Genomic DNA, 15,670 nt, shown 5'->3' with positions numbered 1-15,670 from the left:
AATAATTACATAACACAAATCAAAATAGTATTTTGATTTGTATTTTCACTAATTTAAGGTAGACTAAATAGATGATAGTAAATATGAATAGTAAATCAACTTGATTAAGAATTCAAAATACACAATAATTTATATTATATTGTTAAAAATGTTTGATGATACTTTAATTCCATCACTTACATTTAATACATTTTATATTAGTGTTGATTTACTACGTAAATGTTGTAATGATAAGCTGTTTAGTATATTTTCGATGCTACTTATGTGTGAGCATGTCACCAGACATAAATTATACTATGAATTAATAACTAATAAATGAAGTGGGTAATTAACTTGATTAATTAGTTTATCAAAAAACAAAATTTTACAATTATTAGGTACATACCTATATATAGTTTTATATAGCGGGAGGATTATTTAAAATTATATAACAATTAGCAATCATAAATAAACAATTTTATTGTAATATAAAAAACATAAATACGATAGGTTAGGTATATATATCTTCTTCTTCTTCTTCTTTGGTTTCGGCCATTTAAGACCATACCTCTAGATAAACATACTGCCACCTATCTCTATCCTCTGCTATTTCCTGCCAATGACTCTCTGGCTCCACTGTTTCAGCGTCTCTCTTAACGCAGTCCTCCCATCTTAAACGCGGTCTTCCAAGAGGTCTCCTCCCTACTGGGTTTTCCTCTATTACCCTTCTAATTAATGAGTCATGCTTCCTCCAGGCATGTCCTGCCCAGACTAGCCTTCTTTTTTTTTATCTCTTTCAGTATATCCGGTCGCCGAAAAAGGGATTGCAGTTCAGTATTGTGTAATTTCCTCCATTCATTTGTGAGAACATCATAGTATGCCCCATAAATTTTTCTGAGTATTTTTCTTTCAAACACTGCCATCCTTCGTTTTTCAGTCTTTCTCAGAGACCATGTTTCTACCCCGTACAAGACAATTGGTCTAACCAGAGTTAAGTACATTCTAACTTTTAAATTCTTAGATATTGCTCTTGATCTAAAAATTTTACTGAGTCCAAAGAAACATTTATTAGCTGAATGTAATCTCATTGAAATTTCTGTTTTTATGTCGTTATCTTGAGTTATAATTGACCCTAAGTATTAGAATTGGTCCACTCTTTTAAATTTGTATTCTTCCACTTCAATGAATTCTTCTTGTATCTGATTCCCATTTCTCCGACTGACCACCATGTACTCTGTTTTTTTTTCATTAATCTTAAGTCCTACTTTCTCCGCATCCTTTATAAGTGATTTTCCCATTTTTATTATCATCTCTCTACTCCTTCCCAATAGTGAAATATCATCCGCATACGCTAGAATATTAATTGTCGATCGACCTAACTCAACCCCTTCACATAAATTGATTTCTCTTACTATCTTCTCCAATACTAAGTTAAATAGTATGGGAGAAAGCGCATACCCTTGTCTTAAGCCTGTCACCACTTCCACTGGTTGTGACAACATATTTGCTAGCTTTACTTTAATCTTTGTTCCATTTATACTTGCCTCTACCAGATTAACTAGCTTTTTTGGAAACCTAAATTCCCTAAGAATATTGATTAAGCTTGCTCTATGGATAGAGTCATAGGCTTTCTTGAAGTCCACAAATAATATATACACGTCTTTATTGAACTCCCACATTTTTTGAAGGGTCTGCCTAATTACAAATATTTGGTCTGTTGTAGATCTGTTTGGTCTGAAACCTCCTTGGTAATCCCCTATTATTTCTTCCGCAATCGGCTTTATTCTGTCTAATAAGCAATATGCAAGAATTTTATAGGTTACGTTTAGTAATGCTATTCCCCTATAATTGTTGCATATCTGGGGTCGTTCTTTTTGTGTATAGGGCACACTAGCGCCGTATTCCACTCCTCCGGGAGTCTTTCCTCCAGCCAAACCGTTTCAATAATACTATGTATTCTTGATATTGTTTCCTCATCTAATTTTTTTAATATTTCTCCCTGAATCCCATCTTCTCCAGGAGATTTTTGGTTTTTTAACCTTAATATTTGTTGTTTTATTTCATTGCTAGTAGGGGGTAGGCATTCGCAATCGTTGGTTTCTTCTATTGTCCATACAAAAGTTTCTTCTGGATTTTCGCAGTTGAGCAGCTGGCCAAAATATTGCCTCCATTTTTCCAACATCTCTTCCTGTCCTGTAGTCAGTGAACCATCTTCGTTTTTCAAGAATTTATTATGTTTTCTGAAACCTCCTCTTATACTGTTTATTTTTTGGTACAACTGTCTCGCTCTATTCATTCTAGAATCTACTTCTGCTTCTTCCAATAAATTCTGAGTATATTTTCGTTTTTCATTTCTGAATACTCTACTTGCACTTTTCTGGCATTCTTTATACACAATTTCTTTTTCTCTATTATGTTGGTCATTAAGCCACTGATTTCTAGCTTCTTTTCTCCGATATAGAGCATCTTCACACACATCGTTGAACCACGGTTTTCTTACAGATTTTATTTTCCCGATTTCTGACTCTGCTACTACCTTTATAGTATCTTTAATTTTCTTCCATTTTGCATCAATTGAGTCATTTATACCTGTATCTATCCTTCTGATTTTTTCATACATCTGATACTTGAATCTTTCACCCGTATTCATATTGTTTAGTTTAGCTGTGTCATATTTGTCTACCACTATTCCTTTATTCCGAGTTACCTTTTTTATTTTGACTTTCATTTTTCCTTTAACCAGATAGTGATCCGAATCACCATCGGCTCCTCTCATCGTTCTTATGTCTTGAATACAGTTTTTGAATCTTGTGCTCACTAGAATATGGTCGATTTGGTTGACATACCTTCCATCTGGTGACATCCATGTTCCCTTATAAATATTTTTATGAGGGAACATTGTACTTTTCACTACAAGACCATTTCCACATGCAAAATCAATAAGTCTTAATCCATTATCATTTGTAACTTCGTGCAGGCTGTGACTACCAATTATTGGCCTGAATACAGTCTCTTTACCAACTTTTGCGTTTAGGTCACCTAAGACAATTTTTATTCTGTATTGAGGTAATGCATTTAATATTAAGTCCAAGCTCTCATAGAAATCATCCTTCTCTTCTTGCGATTTATCTTCGGAAGGCGCATGCACATTTATGAAAGTTATATCGAAAAACTGTGCTTTCATTGTCAACAATGAGGTTCTTGGATTGATATCTTTGAACTCCCTTATATTTGGTACTAAGCTTTTGTGTATCGCAAAACCAGTTCCAAACTGGCGTCTTTCATTACATTTACCATAAAGTATTGTTGTTTCTTGTATATCTAACGTTCCAGTATCATCCCATCTAATTTCTTGTAAAGCAACAATTTTTAACTTGTATTTCTCAATTTCTTTAACAATGTTTTGAGCCGCTCCAGGTTTAAAAAGAGTACGTACGTTCCATGTCCCAAACAATAAGCCATTTTTCCGATTTCCAGTCTTATTATCCCAAGCTCCACGTATCCGAGGCATGTTTATGTTTATTAGATCCTGAACATAAGATTTTTTACTAGGCAGGGGCGTTAGCCCTCCGCTAAACCCCCAACCTGGAGGACCAGTCTACTCCAACCAATAAAAGTCAGAGTAGGGAGAGCTGAGCCAACTAATTAAAGTCAGTTCAGTTCTCAGCTCGGGGCCCCGGGTTCGCCATACCCGTCGCATTTTTAGTGCTCCCCTGAGGGGAGATTCTTAATGTTATGGTGAAAATTAAGGTTGATCTATATTGTCTTTTAGTTTTGTTGGTTGTGTTTTTGTCACGATAATAATTCAAACGATATTAATTATATGGAAAAAATTGTTAGTACATATAGTGTTTATAGATAGCGTAATGCAACTTATTAGGTATCTTGCTAGACATACTTCAAGCTTGATACTGAATGTTGACAGCAATATAGTTGAATCTTTTAATGCCACTATTGCAAAACTTATAGAAGGGAAAAGAGTAAATTTTGCTCTAAAAGGGTCATACGCTGGACGTTGTGCGATTGCTACAGTAACTAAAAATTCTAAAAGACCTTTTTATTCTTTGCACAAGATAATTTTAAAAAATAGTCCCTTTAAAAAATTGCCATTAGTGAAAATGGAAAAACACGACGAGTTAATCAATTTCGTCAAAATAATCGCTTGACGAAAAATAAAAGGTTTAAAAAAAATTATTTGGTGTGAATGACTCAAATGCTTATATGGAGAAAATTCAATGAAACCAGACATGAATGAAAATGAATATAATATTGAAAAATTGGTAGTCATTGAGTCCATGAAAAAAGTGGCTGCACAAAAAGAGGTAATAGAAAGACAAACTGTTAACCAAAGTTCTTGTCAGAATTGGTTGGACATTAGGCGTAAATTACTTACTGCTTTAAACTTTGGAAGCATAATTAACCGTCGTCCAGACACGGGTTGTGAAAATCTAATAAAAAATTTAATTTATACAACTGATGTTGATACAATAGCAATGGAGTATGGAAGAAACCATGAAAATGAAGCTAAAATTTGTTTAGAAAATTTACCAAGTAGGTATAACAATTAGAGAGCGTGGATTATTCATTGATGAGTTTAATTATTTCATAGGAGCAACTCCAGATGGGTTAATTGATGAAGGTGGCTTGGTCGAAATAAAATGTCCTCAATCAGCTGCAGATGTAACTCCCGAAGAAGGAATTGAAAAAAAAAATTAGCTGTTGGAAAAAAACTAATAATGGGACCACTTATGAAATAAAAAAAAATCATAAGTGGTATTACCAAGTACATTGTCTGTATTTCTAGTGATGCTAGCTGCGTAGAGAAGTGTCTTCTCTGCTCTTCTTAGCTCTTGGGGTGCTTCTTGTGCTATGTTTCTTATGCTTTCTATAGGGCTTGATTTGAAAGCTCCAATGCATAGTCTTATGCTGGAGTTTAATGCACTGTCTATTATTTTAAGATGTGAGTGGCTGGTTGATTGGTATAAAATTGCTTCGTAGTCTAACTTTGCTCTGATAAGTTGTCTATGTATGCGGATTAGTGTATGTTCATCTCCCCCCCATTGGGTGTGACTTAACATTTTTATTAAATTCAATTTTTGGTTAATATCCGTTTTTAGGTATTTTAGATGTTGGATCCAGTTCATTTTTGTATCAAATTTCAGGCCGAGAATTTTGACTGTGTTATTGTTTGGTATGTTTTTTCCATCTATTTGAACGTTTATATGTTTTTGCCCTCTTTTTCTAGAGAATATAATGCATTGGGATTTTGAATTGGAGAATTTGAAACCTGACGTATTGGCCCATTGAGTTAGTTTGTTGGCTGTTTCTTCGAGGAACCTTTGTACAGTTGATAGGTTGTTGCTCCTGCACCAGAAGTTGAAGTCATCTGCGAATAACATCGCGTTTACTGGATATTTGATATTTTCCATTATATTGTTGATTGCCAACAGAAACAAAGTTACTGATAGCGACGAACCTTGAGGTACTCCGTTTTCTTGTAAGAGATTTACAGAGAGTGTGTTTGATACTTTGACTGCGAATTGTCGATTGTCTAGGAAATTTTTAATATAGTTAAGCATATTACCATTAGATATAATTTTACTGAATATTTGAATTACTCGATGTCTCCATATAGTGTCGTAAGCTTTTGTAATGTCTTGACATATCATTTCAAGATACAGATTTGTGGCAAATGTTTTGTTTATTTCGGAGTGTATGGTAACTAAATTGTCAAGTGTGGAACGAGATCTGCGGAACCCGCTTTGTTTGTTTGATATAAGTTTATTCTTTTCGAGACCATATGTGCCGGTTGTTTATTATCTTTTCCATTATTTTTGCCATTGTATTTAAAAGCGTTATGGGTCTATATCCTTCCGTCGTGTATTTGTTTTTTCCTGGTTTAGGTAGCGGTATAACTATTCCTCTCTTCCATTCACTGGGGATGTTGCCTGTGCTCCATATGTTGTTGTAAACCCTTAGTAGTGAGTCTTTAGATTTTGTCCCTAAGTTTTGTAGAAAGCTGTAAGGAATTCCATCAGGACCTGGACTCTTACTATTGCATTTGTTTAACGTCTGCTCTATTTCATTCATTGTTATTGGGAGATTTATGTTATACTGATCCGGGATTGATGAGTCTATTACAGATATTATTTGTTGTATTTCATTTGGTGTTTTTATTTCGGAGATGAATTTTTTATCATATGAGTTATTGCTTGAGTTATTTTGGAAAAGCTGGCGAGTTTGTCGGCCACTTTCTCTGGGTCTACGATTGTATCGTGATCATTTTTTAGAATGATTTCATTGCCTCTGCTGAGGCCTTTAAGTGATTTTATTTTATTCCATATCTCTGAGGCCTAGGCTTGTGAATTTATCGAGTTCGTGAATTGATTCCAAGACGTTTTTTTGGTATGATTGATGATGTATTTAGCTTTGGCTCTTAACTGTTTTAACTTTATGAAGTTTTCTTGTGAATTGTTTTTTTTAAATGTGTTGAGTGCGTTGTTTTTATCTTTAATGGCCTCTTTGATTTTCTCGTTCCACCATGGGACTCTTGGTTTTTTAAAATTTGCGTTGCTGCCTATTGTTTTTTGCGCTATCGATGTAATGTGTGTCGTAAATTTTTGCGTTGCTTCATCAATATTTGACAAATCCATGTCCCCTATTATCTTAGATTCTTCTTCTAGTAGATCTGTAAATAGTTTCCAATTCGGGTTTTTTAAATTCCATTTATGTACTTGGTTATTTTTAACATCTGTTTGTCTAATTAATAATTTAATGTTTATTGGTAGATGATCACTGCTATACACTTCATTTAATACTTCCCACTCGAGTCTTTGAGAGATGGAGGGTGTACTCAGCGAGAGATCTATGTTCGAAAATTTTCCATTGGCTAAATTTATGTGGGTAGGGGATGTATCATTTAATAAAATAAGGTTTTGAGACGTGATTAATTTTTCTATTAATTGGCCTCTATAGTCAGTTGAGTTGGAGCCCCATAGTATATTGTGGGCATTAAAATCGCCCACAATTATATATGGTTTGGGTAGTTGTTTTGTGATATCTTCTAAATCTGAAAGGCTGACATTTGTTTGGTTGGGAAGATAGATATTACATATAGTAAACTTTTTTTTGAGTTCTATTGTGATTGCTATGGTTTCTAAGTTGCTTTTAATTTGGGTTTCCTGAACAGGGATATTAGATTTTACGTATATCGATGTTCCCCCACTGGCCCTGTTTGCTGTTATTCTATTTTTGCTGAAACCAGAGTATTCTTTTAGTGGTGCTGTGTAATCTTCTTTGAAATTGGTCTCCTGCAGGCAAATTATTTGGGGGTTTAGGTTGTTTATTATAAGTTTGAGTTCGTTTTGTTTTTTGAAGAAACCGTTTAGGTTCCATTGTAATATATTTAAAGGTTTCATTTTTTGATAGATACTGTGGTTTAATTCTAGTTTGATGTCAATTTTCATTGGATTCCAATTTATTCGGTTCCATAATTGTTGCTGCATCTAAGGCTCTGAATATTTTGTTGGTAATGCGGATAAAATTGTTTCTTGCTATTTTTGTGGTGAGATATGGACGGGTGATTTCGAATATCGTGATTATTTCACTTCCCTCAAGGCCATATTCTTGTATTACATTTATTCATTACAGTTTGATCATGTAATGCGTCATTACATAAAATGTCTTTTAAACTATTCATTGAAGCTTCATTTGGTATTGGAAGCATTTTATAAGCATTTTAAAACTTGTGATTATTGCATAATGCTGTGTTCAGTTGAATTAAAAGTTTTTGTTTTTCTTGAACATAATTTACAATCGTCATTATAGTAGGTATAATGTATATATTCACCTTGCTCTTTAACTCTAGCATTTAAAGTAACTAAGTTGACATATAATTTGTTTTTGAACTGCCATAATTATATTTTAAAAATATATAAGTACATATTTAGACTATCAAAATTATTGAACTAAGTTTTTAAATGTATACAATGTAATAATACAACATTTTAAAATTTACGAAAGCATATATATTATAGATAGGTATATAATATAAATGTATTTATAAAATAAAATAATAATTATAACTGTTGGATCTTCTTGAATCAGAGTTGAGTTATTAATCCCTACACTATTAGCGTTTTCATCTATAGTTCTACAGATCATTTAAATAAAATGAATACCTAAAGTTATAATTTGTTTATAATAATATATTTTTTTTTTCTAAAAACACATTATTATGTACATTGTACATACCATCTTCTTGAATTTGAATATTTAAATTTAATAGAACGTTATCTTCATTATTATCGTAAAAAATATTAATTATTGAAACATTATGTAATATGTACCCAATTATCGTTAGATAGTAAATTCTTAAGTATAGAAGAATATTGTGCTTTATAAATTACTAAAGTAACCTGTCTTATCTTCTGGATATGAATCAAGGCTAAAAAATATTATTAACAGTGTTATTTTCACATACATTACTTGAAATGTATTCTTCGGCATTTGTTTATACCTATTTTGTTAGTTTCTAAAACTGACATAATTATTTTTATATAACACATTATACATACAAACTAATACAATATTATGTCATATAAATTCTATCCTTGCATTTATAATAATAATATGATAAAATAAGAAAAATAATATACTCCTATATATTACTTGAAAGTGAAATTTGAAAGTGTTGGGAATTGTGGTAAGTCTGTATTACTTTCACTATTATGGCAGCTGCTGCTGCTACTTTAGATGGATTTAGAACATTCTTTAATAGTACTGGTCTTCTCTCTTTTTTTAATGATTTTTTTACGTTTTTTTAAAACCTTTTTGGTAGGTATGATTCAGCTTCGGTAGAAGATTGTGTTAAAAAATCATTGGATAATTTTGAAGCTTCATTAAAATTTTTCAATGGCTTTTTACTTAATACTTTCCTTTATTACAATATGTACTTCCTTGAAATTTTTTGAAGGTCTTAGATAACTTTTGATACCTAGCCAAAAATATTTTACTTATTGATAATGTGGTAGGCCACACACATTTAGATATCAATGTTATACCTATAAATTTAATTTACAACACGAATATTGAACATTTTTATTAGGTTTAAAATTAGAAAATACGGCTTCTTTAATTTTTAGTATTTTATTTTGTATGTTTTGTTAATGGGTCTTTATTACGTTCCTCCTCATATAGTAATACCGTAATTCATTTTGGATTCTTTTATACAGTACTCTAATTGTCTTAAGAGAATGTCAGCGCACTATTTATTTTATCTCTCTGTACCACACGCAAAATAACGCATTAACCCAGAATCATTTTATCTGTGTTTTAAAAGGACGTCGCACCAGCATATGTTGTCTCCGTCTTACACGTTTATGACATACCAAATTTTATGCTCAGCAGATCACGTTTAACCTTGTAAATTTTAAAATTAGAGTGAATTGACCTCTTATAAAATATTAAGTAAGAATATTATCTAGGGCATCTCATCGGTTTTTTGTAATATTTCAATTTTAAATTGATTTATGAGTATTAAAAGATGTATAAACAATTAACAATTTTAAAATACTCATAATTCACTTAAAAATTGAAATATAACAAAAAGCCGATGAGATGCCCTGGATAATATCTTTACCTTTCAATTTTATAAGAGGTCAATTCTCTCTTATTTTAAAATTAACGGGCCTAAACGTGATCTACTGAACGTAAAATTTGCTATGTCGTACACATGTAAGACGGAGACAACACATGTGGGTGCGACGTCCTCCTAAGTAATCTTAGAGGACCCCCCCCCCCATTCAAAAAAAGATAGAGAATAATATTTTTAGGGTATGACATATCAATTTTATATTTTATTGTTATTTAACTTTGTATTCAACTTTCAAAATAAACAAAAACATTTTGTAAATTTAAATTATGTTTAAATTATTTTGAGACAATATTTAGACAAATCGATATGCCATTCCCTCAAAAATATTATTTTCTATCTTTATTGTGATGGGTGGTTTTACTCTAGGATTACTTAAAAACATAGAAAAAATAATTTTGCGTAAATGAGTTTTGTCTATGTTGCGTGTAGGCTAGAAAGAGAAAACAAATGGTGCCATTTGTTGGCATCCAAGTTCAGACATCAGTTAAGACATCTGTATAATAATATGTATAATATAAATTAATTATACACCCACTGAGTTGATTTTCTGCACACCGAACATAACATATCGTACTATCGTAGTAAAAACGAGCCTTAGTTGCTCAAGGAACTGATAGTTCGTGATGAAAGAGCCAGCTGCTCTACGCCGCCCCAGTCTGGTCGGAAGCTGCAAGCTCAACGGCCAAGGTAAGAACTATCTTAAGAAGACCTCAGAGAGTGGCAGCCCTGAGAACCATATGGGCCTACAGGACTGTCTCTGACGAAGCCGCTTTCGTACTATCAGGCACACCACCAGTAGACCTGATAGCCGCAGAGAGGGCCAGGATAAAGGCTAGGGCGCTGGAAGTTCCTCTACCTGAGGACTCTCCCCCCACCAGAAGCAAGATCAAAGAAGAAAGGAGGATCACAATTGAGAAATGGCAAAGCAAATGGGAAGTCACCTTAAAGGCCTCATGGACCCGCCGAATCATACCGAGCATCACCAGATGGGTGAATAGGACGACGCCTAGGGTACCCTGGACCTACCACATGACACAGGCCTTATCTGGGCACGGGTGTTTTCAGTGGTACCTTCACCGCATGGGAAAGGCCCCTAGCCCTCACTGCAGCCACTGCCCATGCGGCTCGGACACTGTAGAGCACACCATCTTCCACTGCGTCAACTGGGAAGGCTGCAGAGCTGAGCTTCATGAACGCTTGGGTCAACCCCCAGCCGTGACAGATATGCCGGACATCCTGTGTGGCCCGGCCTTCGAAGACCTCCCGCTAGATCAGCATGAGAAGACTACCGCATTAAACGAAGTGGAAGAGACTTTTAGACTCTTCTACAAAATGGTGGAAGACATCCTAACGCTAAAGGAGACCGAAGGAGAGAGCCCGACAAGTCGCGGATAATACGGCTAATGGGTGAAAGCTCAAGTACGGGAATCGAGAGCGACGGGGCTCCGACCCGGGCTCGTGAAAGAGGAGCACAAACATCAAGAGTATTCCAGGATGGCGGGGCTACTGTCGGTCCGAGAAGAGGACTCTTTATCTGCGTTAGCGACTCAGTGGGAGCATAGCTTGGGCACGACCTGGCTATGCTCCTGGGACCGTTGAAAAAGGAAAAAAAAATTGTGAGGCATCATGGGTCGGGGGTTCTATAAATTCACGACTCATGCGAGCTCAAACAAAGTTGTGTACATTTTTTATTAAATAAACGATGCTGCATGGGAGTTAAGCAATGTGAAAACAGTTCGGCTCCCATGTAGTGATTTATTCGTAAAGAAGTATTTAGGAAGCTAAGCCTTCCCCAAATTACACTTATTCGTAGCATAGATATCAGAAATTAAAATTTACACAGATGTGTTTGTAAACATAATTTTCTTATGTAATTACCTATGACAAATTGACCAATGTTTTTATGTACAATTGAATTTACTTTGATTACGTTTTGTATATACTATATTTAAGGGCACTCGTATTTGAAATGTGCATACAAATATAGGTATAGGTACAAACAAAATGTATAATATAATGTATTTTGTAACCAACTACATATTATGTAGCTGTGATAAATGTACTAGGTGTAAATTATTTACATAAAAATTTGTGACAAATTTTAATTATTTTACATGCAAAATTAATTAGCATACGTATTCTGTGTAAATTTACATTGCGTCGTTAATTGTAATTTAGAAAAAATTTTTACAGTAAACTAGTAAAGGCTTTAACTAGAAGAGGGCCGGATTCCAGACATGAATTTAATTTATGTAAAAAAAAGTACGAGAAAAAATTATTTAAAATGAATATGTTTTTGCTATAAATTACCTAAACAATTTTTAATCAACAATAAACCGCGATCAAGAACATGTGAAAAATGTTCAGGACTTAGAGAACAATTTCAATCATAAAACTATATTTTATTTGCATCAGCGAAATAATGCATACCATAGCTGGTAGTCCAAAGCAAAAGTAATCGTTCATTAGAACCAAGTCCACTAACACGAAAATAGTTGATTTTTTTTTTTTAAAGCCAGTAATATTTATCTCAGATAAACTTTGAGATTTTTTAGAATATGTTTCAGCGAGTACATCTAAAAAATATACGTTCACATTTTGATTCTCGATCTGTACACGATATAATTACGTGCTGTACTGTATAGTCATATTATTTCAAACAGATGTGGTGTATCCATAAATACCTGGCGCTGAACAATAGCTTTCTCAGCGGGATTTGTTTTCATCACAATGCCGGCGGGGTGGATCGAAAAAGAACCCCATATTTATTTTCATTCATTTTTCCCGTCCGATTCGGTCTCTCTCGTTCGTTTACGCTTTAGTTATTATTATTACTATTATTATTTCCAAGTCAAATACACGAGCGTGTACACACAAACTGTGCGCCGATGACGAACGGCTGTCATCGAGGAAAAAACTATGATTTTTTTGTTTACCCCCAGACAATTCAATAGTCATCCTACGCCCCAATGACTTTTTCATTAGTGCGAACTTCAAAACAACAATCATACCGAATTGCTATTAAAACTGACGGGCCAGTGATTTCAAAAGTATTGGTGGACAACCTCACACTTATAATAAAATTGTTGTTTTTTTTTTCTCATTTGTTGGTTTATTAAATGTATACAATATACACTGATAATTGATATACTATTATAATGATACATGTGAAAAAAAACTAATTTACATTACAATAGTTCATAGTACATTCATTTCGGCACCTGCGTGCTATATTTGAATTAAAAAATGGTTTCGAATTCACAGTAGATATCTATGACCCGAGTAGCAAAGTTATGATTTATAGACGAATATTCGGTTCATTTGTAATAGATATTTAGTTTATCATTTATCATATAATAGGTAATTTGAATACAAGTTCCCGTATTATTTATCCCTATACAGAAGAGGTTATCACTTTTTTTCACGTACCTACCTACCTATCTTGCTACTTACCAATGATGCTTATTACGAATCAGTCACATTTCATTAGATGATAATATAAAACTATTCCAAATATCAATACATTTGTTTCTGTGTTAAGGCAGTAAAATATTACTTTATTGATTTATCTTAACTTAGATTAAATACATTTTTGGCAAAAACAAAATATAATATAATATGTCATAATTAATGTAGTTATTATTAAAATGCATTAACATGTAGGTTAATACAGATTGCGATATAAATAGCTTAAAATTAATTTAAATGTTTTGAAAATTTCATTGTATATAGAACATATAATTAGTAATATATATTATATATTATAGATTTATACGTAATGGTGAAAAGTACAAAGTCCGTTATAATAATATAACAACAATTTGTTTATTTTTGTTGATACCCAATTACGTCTCAACATTTGAACTTCAAACGCTTTAAAAAATATTTTAAATATTTTTGATCTTTAAAGATTCTATAAGACAACTTATGAGGAAGCTTTTAATAAACAATTAGGTATAACTGACATAATATTATTTAATTTTTATAGTCTATTGTTATTTGATGTTGATTTTAAAAAAGATATACGATATATCGTACCTACCTTTAACATATAGGTGGGTAATTAAGATTTAAATTTTTTTGTTGTGCTAAATATTGACTTTTTATCTCAATTTATCAAAATAACATAAATAACCTGTTTACTATAGTTATGTGTTGTACCTATATTATGTTATATTATTTAAAATTAAATTATAAATATAAATATGTACTTCTCTACCCTAATATGTGAGAATTATTCGTTTAACTGCGTTTTATTTTATTTTAATCAATCTTTATTTAATTATATCAGTATATAATCTTATAATTGATTTATAAATATTTTTAAAAAACATGTCAGTAGCCAAACATATAATACGTAACACGTATTATTTGTCTAAAAACATGTTCTTCTGTATTTTACCAGAGTAATTTACATTATTAAATATATCTTAAGTCGAGCCGTATACGTTAATTTTTCTTAAATTGTATCTATACCTACTTACTTATTTACTTACCTAGATAATGGTATATCACTAATTTGTTATTTTTTTAATTTAAGTACACACATAAATATCGAATTGGAAATAAGTAATAACTGTACGTCATAGATTGAATATTTCTTTAGAAAACCTAAATATCACTTTTTATTATTATTGATTTTCACATAAAATATGTTGAAGTTGTACTTACGTTATTTTCTGTAACATTTCAAACGTTTTCGCGATTTTGAACCACTTGTTCAATAGCCCTTAACTTAAGCTAACAAACCACCCACATTGATTCATAGACAAATGAAAATAAGCAGTGTTGGGAATAGATAACTAATAATTTATCTAGATAAAGATAAAGATGACTGTAATAATTTTTATCTAGATACAGATAAAGATAATTATACTAAATGTTATCTAGATAAAGATAAAAATTAGTACATTTTTATCTAGATAAATATGAGATAATTTCATGTTTAATTTTTTAAATATTCAGGATCTACTTGAGTCTACAGGTAAAAAAAAATTACATAATTTAAAATTTTTTAAAGCAGAGGACAGAGGTCTTACAGATCGGTTAAGCAATAACTGAAATACCCGGAATTCTAATAGGGTTTTATAAATATTAAATTGTTATAAATTACAATTATTATAATATTATTGCTCGTGAGTCCAATATCCATGAATGTGTGTTTATTTTTGTCGGTTTAAAACAATAATTATTTTTCATACTTTGTACACAATTCTATGAAACAGGTATCAGCTCATTCGGTGGTCGCCGGCGGGTAGCAGAGATAGATGTTTTTGCTTTTGCTATTATTTAGTTGTTCTTACAATCTTACCTACTACATCCCCATTACATATTTCTATTTTTGGGTTTTCTCATTGTTTACGATGTAAAACTCCGGACTAACAATGAATATTAATAAATATTAAAATCATGGTATTATAATGTATATTACTAAACGTGTTTTCTATGTAATATATGAAAAATAGAAAAATGTAAAAATAAAATAATAAAAATATTTTAAATTTTCAAATTTTTTTTTAGTTCATTTAAATAAATTATCTAGATAAGTACTCATAGATAACTAAAGTTTTATCTAGATGAAGATAAAGATAACTGAGTAGAAGTTTATCTAGATAAGATAAAAGATAAATAATTTTTATCTAGATATTTCCCAACACTGAAAATAAGGTACATATCCATTATCCATACTGTAATTATAATTATTAAACCTATAAACCTATAAATCTAGTAATTAGTATTCCATTAATCAATTGTCCATTTCAAATTGTTTTGGTGTGTACAAAGTCATTTTTATTTGCATATTAAATAAATATTTATATTTAAAGTAACTATTCATATTTTCAACAATTTGAATACGTTAAATAATTAACAATACATTCATTATGTAACGAGTATAAACTAAATACCTAATAATATTATTCGATTTATAAAAAACATTATTGTACCATTATTTTTTACGAACTTGTTGTATTTTATTCTTACTATTTTAGTTCTGCAGATAAAATATTAATGACTAAAATAGGTGTTTCATTTTAT

The 15,670-nt window shown here is 31.7% G+C and overlaps 2 protein-coding genes across 2 annotated transcripts; both read right to left on the bottom strand.

Annotated features, from left to right (window-relative positions):
- Positions 1 to 1,813: 1,813 nt before the first annotated feature.
- LOC103309055 lies at positions 1,814 to 3,490 on the bottom strand. Its single transcript, XM_008183598.1, has one exon. It carries the CDS (start codon positions 3,488 to 3,490, stop codon positions 1,814 to 1,816), a length of 1,677 nt encoding a protein of 558 aa, XP_008181820.1.
- Positions 3,491 to 4,624: 1,134 nt separating this feature from the next.
- Positions 4,625 to 5,648, bottom strand: LOC107883433. Its single transcript, XM_029485061.1, has 2 exons — positions 5,456 to 5,648; positions 4,625 to 5,365 (listed from the first exon to the last, which is right to left on the bottom strand). The coding sequence occupies exons 1-2, from the start codon at positions 5,646 to 5,648 to the stop codon at positions 4,710 to 4,712; spliced, it is 849 nt and encodes a 282-aa protein (XP_029340921.1). The 3' UTR covers positions 4,625 to 4,709.
- Between the last annotated feature and the right edge of the window lie 10,022 nt (positions 5,649 to 15,670).

This window comes from Acyrthosiphon pisum, chromosome X (genome assembly GCF_005508785.2).
Source record: "Acyrthosiphon pisum isolate AL4f chromosome X, pea_aphid_22Mar2018_4r6ur, whole genome shotgun sequence".
Lineage (NCBI taxonomy): Eukaryota > Metazoa > Arthropoda > Insecta > Hemiptera > Aphididae > Acyrthosiphon > Acyrthosiphon pisum.
This window is presented reverse-complemented; position numbering and strand designations above follow the sequence as displayed.

Bases quoted from the DNA above. Each gene is read 5' to 3' on its own strand.
- LOC103309055 (XM_008183598.1), bottom strand. From the start codon at position 3,490: ATGCCTCGGATACGTGGAGCTTGGGATAATAAGACTGGAAATCGGAAA.
- LOC107883433 (XM_029485061.1), bottom strand. From the start codon at position 5,648: ATGATATGTCAAGACATTACAAAAGCTTACGACACTATATGGAGACAT. The intron at 5,366-5,455 runs GTTCGTCGCTAT...TGTTATTCGCAG, and splicing joins AGAAAACGGAGTACCTCAAG to ATGACTTCAACTTCTGGTGC.